This window comes from Neoarius graeffei, chromosome 17 (genome assembly GCF_027579695.1).
Source record: "Neoarius graeffei isolate fNeoGra1 chromosome 17, fNeoGra1.pri, whole genome shotgun sequence".
NCBI lineage: Eukaryota > Metazoa > Chordata > Actinopteri > Siluriformes > Ariidae > Neoarius > Neoarius graeffei.
In genome coordinates, this window is record NC_083585.1 from 63855460 (window position 1) to 63870170 (window position 14711).

Below are 14711 nucleotides of genomic sequence, written 5' to 3' on the forward strand. Positions count from 1 at the left end.
TTTAACTTTGATCAAAAACACTTCCACTGTTGAGGTATTTATAGATTTATTTTTTAGAATGTACTTGCACACCTTTTTCCCTTCTGCTTTTTCATTTTATCTTTGGGCATTTTTTGATCATTTTATTTTTACTGCTTGACCATTTTGCAGTTTATTAGATTATTATGGTTTCAGAATGGGATCAGAAATTTAAACATAATGTAAGTAAACTATGTGCAAATATTACAACAAATTCAATATAAAATGTTTTTAAATTACAGTTACAGAGAATGGATGGATGGATGGTCAGATCAATTAATCACGTCAGAATCCTGTTCATGAGAGAGAGAGAGAGAGAGAGAGATGTGTTCATTGTTCACTTAAACTATCATTGGTAAGATTGTTCAAGTCTATACGCCCTGTAGGAAATACACACACACACTCACACACACACTGTTTCAAATCTCTTCACACTGAATGGCAATTTGCTAACATAGCCAGGCCCCTACTGACACATTACAAAAAAGCGGCTCTCTCTTTAAAGCCACGCCCACTCTCTCTGCCACACAGAACACACACAGAAGCAGGAAGTTCATTTCAGAGAAAACGAAACTCAGCAGAAAGTTCAGTCTTTCTCTCTCAGTACAGGAAAATGGCAGAGGCTGGTATTTCAGTAGATCAGTTATCAGTGGATCAGTTCAGCTGTCCAGTGTGTCTGGATCTCCTGAAGGATCCTGTAGCTATTCACTGTGGACACAGTTTCTGTAAGGTGTGTATTAATGGCTGCTGGGATCAGGAGGATGTGAAGGGCGTCTACAGCTGCCCCCAGTGCAGAGAGACTTTCACCCCAAGGCCTGTTCTGTGCAGGAACAACATGCTGGCTGAAGTGGTGGAGAAACTGAAGAAGACTGAACTCCAAGCTGCTTCTCCTGCTCACTGTTACGCTGGACCTGGAGATGTGGAGTGTGATTCCTGCACTGGGAGAAAATACAAAGCCGTCAAGTCCTGTCTGGTGTGTCTGGCCTCCTATTGTGAAGATCATCTTAAACCTCACTATGAGTCTCCTGCCTTTAAGAAGCACAAGTTAGTTGAAGCCTGTGCAGAGCTCCAAGAGAAGATCTGCTCTGAACACGACAAACTGATCGAAATCTTCTGTCGTACTGACCAAAGCTTCATCTGTTATTTGTGTACAATGGATCAGCACAGAGGCCATGATACCATTGCAGCTAAAGCAGAAAGAAATGAAAAACAGGTGAGAACTGGACATCATTCTTCTTTTCCAAGTCATTTTATACAAATTCTATTTCTAATCTAATTTCTATTCAGTGGATTTAATTGGTTCTCTGACTGTCATTCTCTGTGAAGTAAATTTTTATTTCCAGTCAAACAGTAATATGTAAAGAAATGTGAGATTTCAGACCAGTCAGTCTGCTTTAAACAGCCAACACCCAACAACCTTCTTCCAGCATTTTACAGCTAAAGTGCTCACGTGACTGTGTTAAAGCTCTGTAACTGGATATCATATTTCATAACATTTAATGATCTACAGGTTAAAAAAAATCTTTATCTTTCTGAATGTGAGTGGATTTGTGGTCCATTTCTGAAAACTTCTTTGGGCTGAATGATCCCAATTGTGGAAAGTTCAAATCTCTGCAGAGATTTTGGTCAAAACTCGGCGTTAATGTGAACATTCACTAGATTGATGAAGTTCAATCCCGATGTTCACTGATGGTTCCTTTAATCCGGTGGAATTGGGTGTAGTTTTGAATGTACACACAGCACCTTAAAGAAGTAAACCTGAACAAATAAATAACTCCCATGAATCCAGATGTGCACTGTGCATGTCTCCCCCCTCTAAACTCACTGAGAAATAAAAGGGAACAGTGATGACGCGCACTGCTCTCAGATCAGTCTTCTTCTTCTGTCAGGTTTTATGGCAGTTTACAAGCAAAGTGTTTTACCGCCATCTACTGGACTGAGGTTCAATCAAATGGATGTCTCTCATCTCATCTCATTATCTCTAGCCGCTTTATCCTTCTACAGGGTCGCAGGCAAGCTGGAGCCTATCCCAGCTGACTACGGGTGAAAGGCGGGGTACACCCTGGACAAGTCACCAGGTCATCACAGGGCTGACACATAGACACAGACAACCATTCACACTCACATTCACACCTATGGTCAATTTAGAGTCACCAGTTAACCTAACCTGCATGTCTTTGGACTGTGGGGGAAACCGGAGCACCCGGAGGAAACCCACGCGGACACGGGGAGAACATGCAAACTCCACACAGAAAGGCCCTCGCCGGCCCCGGGGCTCGAACCCAGGACCTTCTTGCTGTGAGGCGACAGCAAGGCGACAGCTTTTGCTTGGTTTTCTTTGTCAACCTTTTTAATAGCTTCGGCATAAGTAACACTCTCTTTCACCTTAACACTTTGCACTTGAATTGCTCTTTTATACATCTCACACCCTTTATAGGCCGCACTGTGTTCATCTCCACAGTTACAGCACTTGATTTTTGTTCCTTCCTCACATTTACCATATTCATGTTTGCCTCCACATCTACCACACCTAGGTTTTGACTTGCACACAGAAGAAATGTGTCCATATCGCTGACATTTAAAGCATCTAATTGGTGGTAATTCCATTTACCTGACTTATCTTCACCTTCCCTTTTATAGTACTCTCACTGTCATTCTCTTCTGAAAACTCCTCCAAATCATTAGTTTCACACTCATCTAGAACTCCTTTCAATCCATGATCGCACCCCAGTCCACCAAACACCAGTTGCAATGAATCTGGCGGCTCTTTCGCATTCCCGGAAGCACTCATCGCGTTTTTCTCAGATCAGTCTGTCTGTGAATCCCATTGAAAGTCACAGCTGCCTTTTGAACAGTTTCACTCCAGAGAATATTGCTGAACTACCTTGATGTTTCTGTCACACAAATAACATTGAAATAACAATCAGTTGACATTTTCACAGAAAACTAAACTTATAATATCATAAGTGGTGCAAACATATGAAGATAGAAGTTACTTCATTTTGGGTGTCTTTTAATTTTAGTTCTAGAGGTGATATTTCTAGTTTTCATTGAAATGTTTTTATTGACTTTTTTTAGTTTGTTTGTTTTTTCTTTTTGGCTATAATTGTGTAGAAGATGATGAAATGTATTTAAAATGTATGTTATTTGTTCTCAGAATGAGCTAAAGGAGGAGCAGATGAAATCCCAGCAGAGGATCCAGGAGAAGCAGAAGGAGGTGCAGGAGCTGAAACAGGCTGTGGACACTATTAAGGTGAGGAGTGAAGAGTAGCTGTGTTTCAATTAACCTGCTTAAAGGAGATACGCAGAACCATGGCCTCATTTTTTGTTCATAAATGCCTTGAGACCCCAAGAATGGCACAGGAATAGTTTTAAGCATTAACAATAAATCTAATATCATAATATTTATGATTAAAATGATTTCATATAGGTAGCGGCCTGAGTGAATGACCTTGACGTCTGTAACATCACTGCAGGAAGGCTATCGGTCCCATCGCCATTTCCGCTATACTAAAACACAGAGGTAACTGCAACTTCCAGCTTCCGTTTTGAGCTAATTTATCGCCATGCCATGTAGATGTGTTGCTGGCCGGTGCAACAACATGACAGAAGGTGGATTTATGTTGCATTCTTGGCCCAAAATGTTCAAACTGCAAAGATTTGGATGCATTTTGCGAGAAGTTCACAGGCACATTGGGCGCCTACGAAGTGGTCTCTCCTCTGCTCTGCACATTTTACTGAAGACTCGTACGAAACCTCTGATCTGTTGAGGAGCGTTGGCTATAAGCCAGTTTTGAAAGAGGGTGCAGTACCAACAATTAAATAAAACTATGAGAAAAGGAAAAATAAAAAGAATTTTTTTTTAAAAAAGGAAAGCAAGTTCAGTGGCGCCAGCTCTCCCACAGTTTGAGCCGAGGGTTGTTGGTAAAACCCAGGATGGAACGGGACGTGACATATTATCGCTCAGGCAGCAACATCCCTGCGGTTGTTTCAAAAACCGGCGATGTCCCATCCCAGGTTTTAGTAATTGCCTGAGCTGAGCAGTAATGGTGGAGTACTCAGTATGGAGAAAATGGAGAATGAATGGAGCAGCACTCTGATTTCTAAACTGGATATTGTTGCCATCTCGCCCTTACGTGGAAGAAGAGAATGAACGGAGAACTGAATGAACAACTAAACGTTAGATTGTTTCAAAACAATCGGCCACAAGATCGGCCTTCAAGAAGCGAGAACACAGACGGGCAAGCTCCGACTCTCATTTGGATACAAAACAACAAAAACAACACGTTTACCTCCATTTAGATTAATACATGTAACTTGTATTGTGTATTTAAGTTACCGGTCTAAGATTTATTTAATTTTCTTCAGAATGTGATTCTCAGTTCATCTGATTATTTAATGAGGCTTTTACGTTTTATCAGTGAAAATAGATGCATGTGGGCGGCACGGTGGTGTAGTGGTTAGCGCTGTCGCCTCACAGCAAGAAGGTCCTGGGTTCGAGCCCCGTGGCTGGCGAGGGCCTTTCTGTGCAGAGTTTGCATATTCTCCCCATGTCCGCGTGGGTTTCCTCCAGGTGCTCCGGTTTCCCCCACAGTCCAAAGACATGCAGGTTAGGTTAACTGGTGACTCTAAATTGACCGTAGGTGTGAATGTGAGTGTGAATGGTTGTCTGTGTCTATGTGTCAGCCCTGTGATGACCTGGCGACTTGTCCAGGGTGTACCTCGCCTTTTGCCCGTAGTCAGCTGGGATAGGCTCCAGCTTGCCCGCGACCCTGTAGAACAGGATAAAGCCGCTAGAGATAATGAGATGAGAATGAATAGATGCATGTACATGTATGTTGCATAAGTTATAACACCTATCCTGTTTTAATGAGTCAACCCACAATCAATGAAGTCAAATCAGTCTTAGTTGAGCAAATCGGTAACGGTATTTCTTACTTTCACCATAAATTATTTATATGACTTTGGTCTATAGCTGTCAAAGGCCTCGGCCTTAAAACCGGTTCCCGCAGTGACATCACGCGCTCAGGGCTGGCTGGCTCAGCGGGGCAGCTCCAATGCCAAATTTGCGGTCGAGTTTAACTCTCAAAAAAATATTTTTTGATTCCTATTTATGCAGCATACAAGAGTCAAGGATGGAGATACTATCCACTCAGAAATGTATTTAAAAATAAAGGTTCTGCATATCTCCTTAAAATAGTGAACTAAAAAAACAAGGAATGAAAACCCGGGGTTTAACAAAAACAACTCAACTATCTCTTGAGAGAGTTTATTTTTACAGAGTATCCCATTAGATCTCCATTTTGTGTGTGTGTGTGTGTGTGTGTGTGTGTGTGTACTAACAGAAGCGTTATCAGTCAGCAGTAGATGACAGTGAGAGGATCTTTACTGAGATGATCAGCTCCATGGAGAAAAAGCGCTCGGAGATGACGGAGCTGATCAGAGCTCAGGAGAAAGCTGAACTGAATCGAGCTGAACGACTCCTGAAGCAACTGGAGCAGGAGATTGCTGATCTTCAGAGGAGAGTCACTGAGCTGGAGCAGCTTTCACACACACACGATCACATCCACTTCCTCCAGGTAACACTCACTGTCTGATCTACAGAGGGCGCTGTTCCTCACAAAGTTTCCTCCTAAAAGCTCATTACAGCAACAATAAATGTTCCTGTCTGAGATCCCAAGTGTGTCTTTGGTCTGATTCAGTCTGAGATTCATTCGTTCCTCTCCTACACTTTTCTCCTTCTCTATTCTGTGTTTCCTCTCTGTAGAGTTTCCTGTCTCTCTGTGTTTCTCCTGGATGTGACGACTCACCCAGTTTAACTGTCAATCAACATCTCTCATTTGATGGAGTGAGGAAATCTCTCTCAGATCTGAAAAAACAAGTCGAGGAAATCTGTGAGGAGGAATTCAATGTAATCCATCCACAAGGTAAACAAACAAACATTTGTTCTGTATGACAGTAAAGAGAGACATAAAATTAATGTAACGGAAATAAAACATAAGCAGGAACAAAACCGCATCAAATCACAAAGCATTAGTATTAAGGCCAATTTATGCTGACAACCCAGTCCTCGCAGAAGGCGTCGCAGATGGCGTCTGCGAAGGGGGGGGTCTTCGCAGACGCCATCTGCGACGCCATCTGCGTCGCAGGGTCGCAGGCGAGCTGGAGCCTATCCCAGCTGACTACGGGCGAAAGGCGGGGTACACCCTGGACAAGTTGCCAGGTCATCACAGGGCTGACACATAGACACAGACAACCATTCACACTCACATTCACACCTACGGTCAATTTAGAGTCACCAGTTAACCTAACCTGCATGTCTTTGACTGTGGGGGAAACCGGAGCACCCGGAGGAAACCCACGTGGACACGGGGAGAACATGCAAACTCCGCACAGAAAGGCCCTCACCGGCCACGGGGCTCGAACCCGGACCTTCTCGCTGTGAGATGACAGCGCTAACCACTACACCACCGTGCTGCCCGCCTCAGAAATTACATGTGCAAATTACAAATAAATTTCCCAGATAAACAGGACCTTAATCACAAATCCACAACCTAATCTTATTGAACTTTACACATAACAAATATGATGAACATTAGATCAGAACCGAGGCCTTAATTCCTCCATAAAATCCATCAGAAAGTAAAAACACACACATTGTCAGAGCTTCAGCTGGGAAAAGTTTTTTGCTTCTCATGATTCTTACATTCAAATGCTGCACAGTGTGATGACATTTTGGCCGATCTCTAAATCGTGTCTGACTGAGAGCAGTGAGGAATCTAATTTTTCATTTTCATGCTTTAAACTGTTTTTGTGTCATTTTTCAGTCTCCATTTTGTCTCTGTGTCTCTACAGCTGCAGCAGTTCACATGATTTTACCCTCAAAACCAAAGAGCAGAGAAGATTTCCTGCAGTGTAGGTGTAACACACACACACACACACACTCTTCAACTCAGAGGAGGACCACCCACATGATGGTCTTTCTTTTGACCTACAACACACAGAATGTGTATCAATAATAGTTTATTTATATCACACACAGAAATCTAATACATACGAAGGATAAAATTCTGCCTAGAAATAACTAATAATCTAATCTCACTCGGCAGAAAAAAATAATGGATTACTGTTATAAAGAAGAAAGCTAGTCGCACAGAGACACAATGATAAAATACAATATTTCAACAAATACAATAAAACAATTAAAAAGAGGGAAAGAATGAAATGACAGTGTGAGGAAAAGAGAAAGGAATGCTGATCTGAAGCGATAATCGTACTTTTGATAGAACGCTTGAAATTGCTGAAGCTAAGACTCTGGAAAGATTCATCAATACTGTACCAGAGAGCAGCAGCTTTGAAGCGAATATTAAACTTGCCATCGTTAGTTCTGGCTGAAGGAACACAAAATGAAGATCTCGAAGCCAGTCAAGTTTTATACTTGTGCCTTGATGCTAAAAGTGTCAAAAAGTTATCAAAGGCAGGCAGCAAATAAACTAGAATGAAATTTAAACATAAAAATCCTGTTTAAGTAATCTATAAAATCAGAGAATTTCATCATCTCCAGCTTTTTAAAAATAGGAGGTGTGTGTTCATTAAAAGAAGCTAAATTAATAATTCTGACAGCTTTCTTCTGGAGTCCAGTTATCGGTCGAAGGGTAGTCTCATAAGTATTACCCCAAACTGTAACACCATATATTAAAGAATAAATAAGAGAGTAGTACAGCTGAGTTAGAATACTTTGAGAAACAGAGTGATGAAGCTCAGCAATAATTCCAAAGCCTCTGGAGATTTTCTTGCTCTACTGGTGGAAGTGTTTCCTCCTGATGAGGTGAGAGTCGAAAACTACTCCAAGATACCTGATGTGGTTCTTCTGTTTAATCGGCTTATAATTAATTTTCAGGAAATGGTTCTGCTCAGTTTCTTTTGGGGTGGATTAAAAAAGAGCAAAATTTGTTTTGTCGACATTCAGAGAGAATTTATTTGCACAAAGCCACGCGATGATATCAGAATTACTTTATTAATCCCCGGAGGGAAATTCAAATTTGCAACCAAGCTCACCAATATTGACTAATTCAGACTTTACCCTGGCTTCTAGAGAATCTAAAGACGAATCTGCCAGGAATAAATTTGAGTCACCTGCAACAAGATGAAAATCAAATATATTGGGGCAGTTCATAAAATCATTTATGTATAAGAGAAATAGAAGGGGTCCACAAAGCGAATCCTGTGGTACTCCACCTGAAATTGGTAAAGAGCTGGATAAAATATTACCGATTGAAACAAACTGATGTCTATTTGATAGATATGAGGCAAACCAATCGTGGACAATCACACGGATGCCATAAGAATATAATTTTTCTTACAAAATATCATGATCTATGGCATCAATGGCTTTACTCAGACAAAGAATGATACCACAGGAAAATTTACCATCTTCAATTGCTCTTTGGATTTTATCAGTGATTTAGTAAAAGTGCATGTTCTGTAGATCTGTTGTCACAGAAACCAAACTGACCAGAATATATTAAATCAAACTTTTCTCGATATGTATTCAGCCTATTTTACATGAGTTTTTCTAATATTTTTGATAAAAATTGACAAAAGAGAAATTGGTCTATGATTAGAAGTTAACAGTTGAGCTCCTGCTTTAAACACGGGTCTGACACGAGCAAGTTTAAAAGAATCAGGAACAGTACCAGAAGTAAAGGAGAAGTGATGTAGGATCTCCACAGGCTTTGAGATTGAGTTTAATATCTTGAACAGGGCTACAGAAATACTAAAGGGGCCACAAGCCTCTCTAGACTTGAGCCGGAGAAAAATGTCTTGAATTTCTTGTGTCCATGTAGGACTAAGAAGAAAGCTGTCGCTTGTCAGAGAAGCAAGAAAATCTGAAAATATTTTGTTGACCTTTGGTATTGCTTGGCTGATACTTTTACCAATGTCTGCAAAATAAACATTGAACTCATTTGCTAGATCCTTTTACCTATAGGAGTCAAATGGTTTAGCTTATTTCTCTACACTTTGTACTGAGCATACAGGCACTGATTTCTCGTCTTGATCGATTTTTCTATACAATTTGATTTTATAATTCATTGTTCTAAGACTGAAGGGAAATCCAAGGTTCAGATTTGAGTTTGATTTCCTTCCTTGACATGGTTTTTCAGAGGAACATGAGCGGTAATAATTTCATCAGAGTTTTCAAGAAAGCTGGAGAATGTCATGAATATCAGGCTCCCCATCGGACTGGCTAGAGCAGTCAATTTGTTGAAAACCATAAATGAATGCATCTTCATTGAACCATATGAAATCTATCCATTATCCATAACTGCTTATCCTGTGCAGGGTCGCAGGCAAGCTGGAGCCTATCCCAGCTGACTATGGGTGAGAGGCAGGGTACACCCTGGACAAATCACCAGGTCATCGCAGGGCTGACACATAGAGACAAACAACCATTCACACTCACATTCACACCTACGGTCAATTTAGAACCAACAATTAGCCTAACCTGCAGGTCTTTGGACGGTGAAGGAAACTCACACAGACACAGGGAGAACATGCAAACTCCACACAGAAAGGCCCCCATTGGCCACTGGGCTTGAACCCAGAACCTTCTTGCTGTGAGGTGATGGTGCTAACCACTACACCACTGTGCCACCTGCCATAGGAACTCTCTTCTCTAAACTTGCTTATTCAATGGGGAGGGTGAATTGAGTCAATAGACAAAAAGTTGGGAAAATGGTTCATTAGGTCATTCTAAAATATTCCCATTATATGTAGCATATTTAAGTCATCCAACCATCTATTATCCTTAACCGCTTATCCTGTGCAGGGTCAGCTGGGATAGGCTCCAGCTTGCCTGCGACCCTGTAGAAGGATAAAGCGGCTAGAGATAATGAGATGAGATCGTCAGTAAACATGGCTGAAACGAATAGGAAGATAAAGTATTGATAAATTCACCTGTAGGTATCCGAGTGTCTGAATTCATCAGATTTAAGTTTAGGTTGCCCACAAAAATACAAAGCTTTGACTCCTCATGGATTTTATCAATTATTATTGAAAGCTTATCCAGAAATGGCTGTAAAGAACTGTTTCGGTGTCTGTATCTCACACCACAAACTGTGTTCTTCCAGCCTTCATTATGGAGCTCAACACAGACTGATTCGTCTTGATCAGAAGAAGTATTAAGGTCATCTCTTAGATTATAACTTCAGGAATTTATGAAGAGTCCAATTTAGAGTGTTGGGAAATGTAAGTAAAAGTTGACAAAACTATCTTTGAGTTGAATGCCAGGTTTCTGAAAGGCAAAGGATCTTCAATAGATGATCTAAAATACTGAGTATGTGTTGAAATTCATCAAATTTAGCTGAGAGGATCCTGTTAATATAGTGAAGGAAAGAGAACAACTTGTCAGATAAACAAGAAGACAGTCATCTATATCCCCTGCACTATATACCAAGTTTCAAGATATTATTTGTCATGTTTTTGAAGTTCTGCTGCAGGAAACTAACCCTACCTCTTTACACTGACCTCAGCAGCCCATGACATAAACCCACCGGACCTTTGGTCCAGGTGAGCTAAAAATTAAAATTTCACGTCTTAGTATCAAAAGGCACATCTACATTTACTTCATCAACACATATACCAACTTTCAAGACCAAACCACTCATAGCTTTCAAGTTTTGCTCTGAAAACCAAACCTACCCTAGAGACTAAGTCTGAAATTGTTTCCATGGAAACATGAAAAATTAAAATTTCTCAAATTTCTTTGTATGAAAAGGCTCATCTACATCACCTTGTTAACATATATACCAAGTTTCAGATCCATATCATGAATAGTTTTGGATATATGCTCCAGAAACGAACATTGCTCAAAGTCAAAATCTATTACTATGTAAAAATTTGAAAAATACTTTTTTCCAAAAATCGAAAATATCAAAAGGCACCAGTTCACATGTTGCTTGATAAGTATACAAAGGTTCATGAAGATATCTTCAGTAGTTTTAAAGATATGGCCCAGAAACGAAAACGTGACCAGACGGACAGGTTGATGGACAGAACCTGTTTCTATATCCTTCTCCAACCTTCGTTTGGCTGTGGGATAATTACGAAGTTCTTGGGAAGAATGAAATTCATGTGGGGAATAGTACCTAGAATTAATATGACGAGTATTCACGTCAGGATTGAAATAATTTAGGTTTGGTGATAATTCTAATCTTCATAATTAATCTCATAATAATTCTAAGCAGGAACAACGTCAGCTTGATTCACGCACAATTATACTGACAAAGTTAAGGTCAAAACAGAAAAAGACACCACGATACAACACTAAAGATTGAAGTATTTTGTGTGTACAGAATGCTGAGGGAAAAGGGAGGAAAAGAAAAAAATGGCTGAATGTGAAAGCTGTTTGGAGTGGTTCCATCAGGAATGTGAAGCGACCCCAGGGCCTGTTTTTCACGATGGGGGGCAACAACTGCAGAATCTAAAGGGGATGAGGTGCAGTGGGTGAAGACGGACCACCAACAGCAAGATTTTGTTCATTAACTTGGTTATTAATGCATAAACAACTTTTGATTTTTCTTTCTTTCGCCTCGACTGTCGTGACATGCGTGGATTAAATGTACATTATCCTCGATGCGTCAAGTTGGAGCTTAATCTTATTTTTATGTAATAAAAAAGGGCTTCATATTTAACAGCAAATGCACTGGACTTGGAAAACTGATCTACATTCCTCACCACAATTTATTAACACATCATTGCCATCTTTTAAACTTGAATGGTCTTCAGAAGTCACAAATCTAAGCTTGAAGGTTGATTTTATAGACATGGTATCTACATTTTAAGCTGGGATTTTATAAAGCTCATGAGCTGACATCGTTACTGCTGAGAATTATGGCGATGACACGATCAATCTCAGAATTCCAGACATGATAAAAGTACAACACTTATTCAGAAGGTCATTAAAGGAACCGCCTCGATCCAAACACAGTGAGGAGAAATCCTGTTCCTCAATAAAAATCAATAAAGGTTCTCTGAAATGTTACTACGGCTACAGAAGGACTCAGAGTCCAACACACACGCACATGTTATCCTCTTCATGTTTATCTAAACCTTTTCCTGTGCAGACACAATTATACTGAGCATAAATTCATACAGAGACTGTGTGTGTGTGTGTGTGTGTGAGAGAGAGAGAAAATAAGAGTACTGAATAACAAAGGTATATAAAAAACTAATGTTTATAAGTTATTTTAAAATGGAAAACTGTGTGAATAATAATGTAAAGTGTCAGAACACTGTTGTGATGTAGGAATTAAAACATGCTGTACATTTCTCTGAACAGTAGGTGTCGCTAGTGAACTCTGTTGAATGAGACTCCGAGTCATGAATCTTTTCGTGAATCACAACCACTGAGCTCTATATAAAACCTGCACCATCTGGCCAAATGCTTCAGTGAGATGACGACTGGACTGAACCCACACTCCACAAGCAGTTAACAAAACTCATCTTGCATAGGCGTGAATTATTTTATTTTCCAATGCATACATCATTCATAATTCTGATTAAAGTTGTATTTGTTTACCACATTAAAAGTTACCCCATTTGCTGAACAGTGCGTGGGCTTAAAAAGAAAAAGCTTCATTCTCACATGTTTTAACAGTATTTATTGGTCACAATTTTGCTAATAGAATCTTTTGTGTCTAAAATGTGACCAATAAATACTGTTAAAACAGAGGGGAATGGGTTCGGAGCCCTCCAGAATTTATATAGAGCCGAGGCCTCTTTCGTCATCGGTCACATGGTTTTGTCTGCCACGCCCCCTTCTACTCCATTCGCGCTTCGGAGCCTCACGACAGACAGGTGTCTCACACACACTTCTTATAAATCCTGTGATTAACATCTAACCTGTGGATATTTTATTGTTTTAGATTTCTGTTATCTGACTCTGGATCCAAACACAGTAAATCCTGACCTCATTCTGTCTGAGAAGAACAGAGCGGTGACACGCAGTAAGACAAAACAGAGATACTCTGATCATCCAGAGAGATTTGACTCCAGGCCTCAGGTGTTGTGTAAGGAGAGTGTGTGTGGACGCTGTTACTGGGAGGTGGAGTGGAGGGGTGCTGTGGAAATATCAGTCTCATATAAAGAGATCAGCAGGAAAGGAGGGAGTAATGAGTGTGTGTTTGGACGCAACAGTCAGTCCTGGAGTCTGGAGTGTTCTTTTTTCTCTGTCTGTTTCCGACACAACATCATTAAGACTGATCTCCGAGGTGCATCATCCTCCAGAATAGGAGTGTATGTGGATCACAGTGCAGGAACTCTGTCCTTCTACAGCGTCTCTGACCCGATGAGGCTCCTCCACAGAGTCCACACCACATTCACTCAGCCTCTATACGCTGGGGTCAGGATTGGTTCTGACTGGGCTTCTGACTCATCTGTGAGGTTTTGTGATCCGATGAAAAAATGAAATGTTGGTAAAAGTTGAAATGTTGAGTAAAATTATAACTGAGGTGTCAGATTGAATTTCTCCCTGAAATACAAAGACACTTTTGTGTGCAGAAACTGTGGCACTAATGAATTATTATTTTCAGAGTGCATCTGTTTTATAGATTAATAAGAAAATAAGTTACATAAATGTCTTAATGCAGAATATAAGATGTGTCTAGAAAAAAATTCAGACTATTTCAAATGTCTGCACTATTATGAGATTTATTACACTGATATGAAAGTTTAGAATGTCTCAAATTCTGTTTTTTCTTCAGCAAAATCTGTTTTTAAAAAATAAAACTTCCTCAAACTACTGCGTCTTTCTGTCCCGCTGCTGGTGGAAACACACCCTACTGTGTGTAAGAACATTTTTAACAATTTTGTGTCTTGAACCATTTTCTGTTCAAAAAAATAATTCTCACTGTATTCAGACCCCTTTAAAAATATTTTAAATCTAAAATATGGAATAAATACAGACTCATTTTGCAGGTTTTGGAATCTATCCATATAAAAATTATTTACAAATCATTGTTTTCAGTTTTAATTTCAATTTCCACATACAATATCACCTTTTTCTGATTTGGGGCTGTTTTTCCTCTCAGATGCCTGATTTAATGTCAGTGATGTGTCTCTCTCCCCATGTTCTAAACTCATTTGTACTAGTTTATTGTACTTTAAAACTAACAGATGATGTAATCAATTAAAACAATGTGTTAATTTTAATTAGCAGGGCATAAAAACTCCCTTTGTTTCTACTTTTTCTATTTCCATTTAAAGGCCAAATGACGACTATTAATCAAACTCAGGTTTATAAAAGATGCTTCATAAACTCAAAATCCAAACACTGTGTCAAAACAAAACTTTATTAAACAGAGATCAGTTTAAATCCCAGAGGGAGCGCTCGCGTCTCTCTCCATCACTACACACTGGGAACTGCACACACTTCAGGCCTCACACACCACACACTGGTTTCCTGTGAGGCCTTCACTAATGTGCAGCTCCACACGTGCGCTAGCGTACGGGGAAAAACCACAAACACCACCGATCCAGTATCGTCAGGATTCTCTGTTCAGACACAAATATACAGTACAAAACAACAAAAAGCAAAATAAAACTACAGTTTCAGATGGAACAGCTGGAAAAGGGCTGATGATCAGGAGAAGGACGCCTGGGATCCAGTCCTGTTCTAAAGGAATGCCATAATT

The 14711-nt window shown here is 40.0% G+C and overlaps 1 protein-coding gene across 1 annotated transcript; it reads left to right on the top strand.

The window, feature by feature from the left end:
* The first annotated feature begins 601 nt into the window (after window positions 1-601).
* Window positions 602-13526, top strand: LOC132864418 (tripartite motif-containing protein 16-like). Its single transcript, XM_060897836.1, has 6 exons — window positions 602-1231; window positions 3176-3271; window positions 5364-5597; window positions 5786-5945; window positions 6874-6933; window positions 12945-13526. Exons 1-6 carry the CDS (start codon window positions 632-634, stop codon window positions 13484-13486), a joined length of 1692 nt encoding a protein of 563 aa, XP_060753819.1. The 5' UTR covers window positions 602-631; the 3' UTR covers window positions 13487-13526.
* Window positions 13527-14711: the final 1185 nt, after the last annotated feature.

What these genes read in the sequence shown, in the direction of transcription:
- LOC132864418 (XM_060897836.1), top strand. Translation starts at nt 632, where the DNA reads ATGGCAGAGGCTGGTATTTCAGTAGATCAGTTATCAGTGGATCAGTTC. An exon ending in CAGAAAGAAATGAAAAACAG is followed by an intron (nt 1,232 to 3,175) that starts GTGAGAACTGGA and finishes ATTTGTTCTCAG; the next exon opens with AATGAGCTAAAGGAGGAGCA. An exon ending in CAGAGAAGATTTCCTGCAGT is followed by an intron (nt 6,934 to 12,944) that starts GTAGGTGTAACA and finishes TTATTGTTTTAG; the next exon opens with ATTTCTGTTATCTGACTCTG.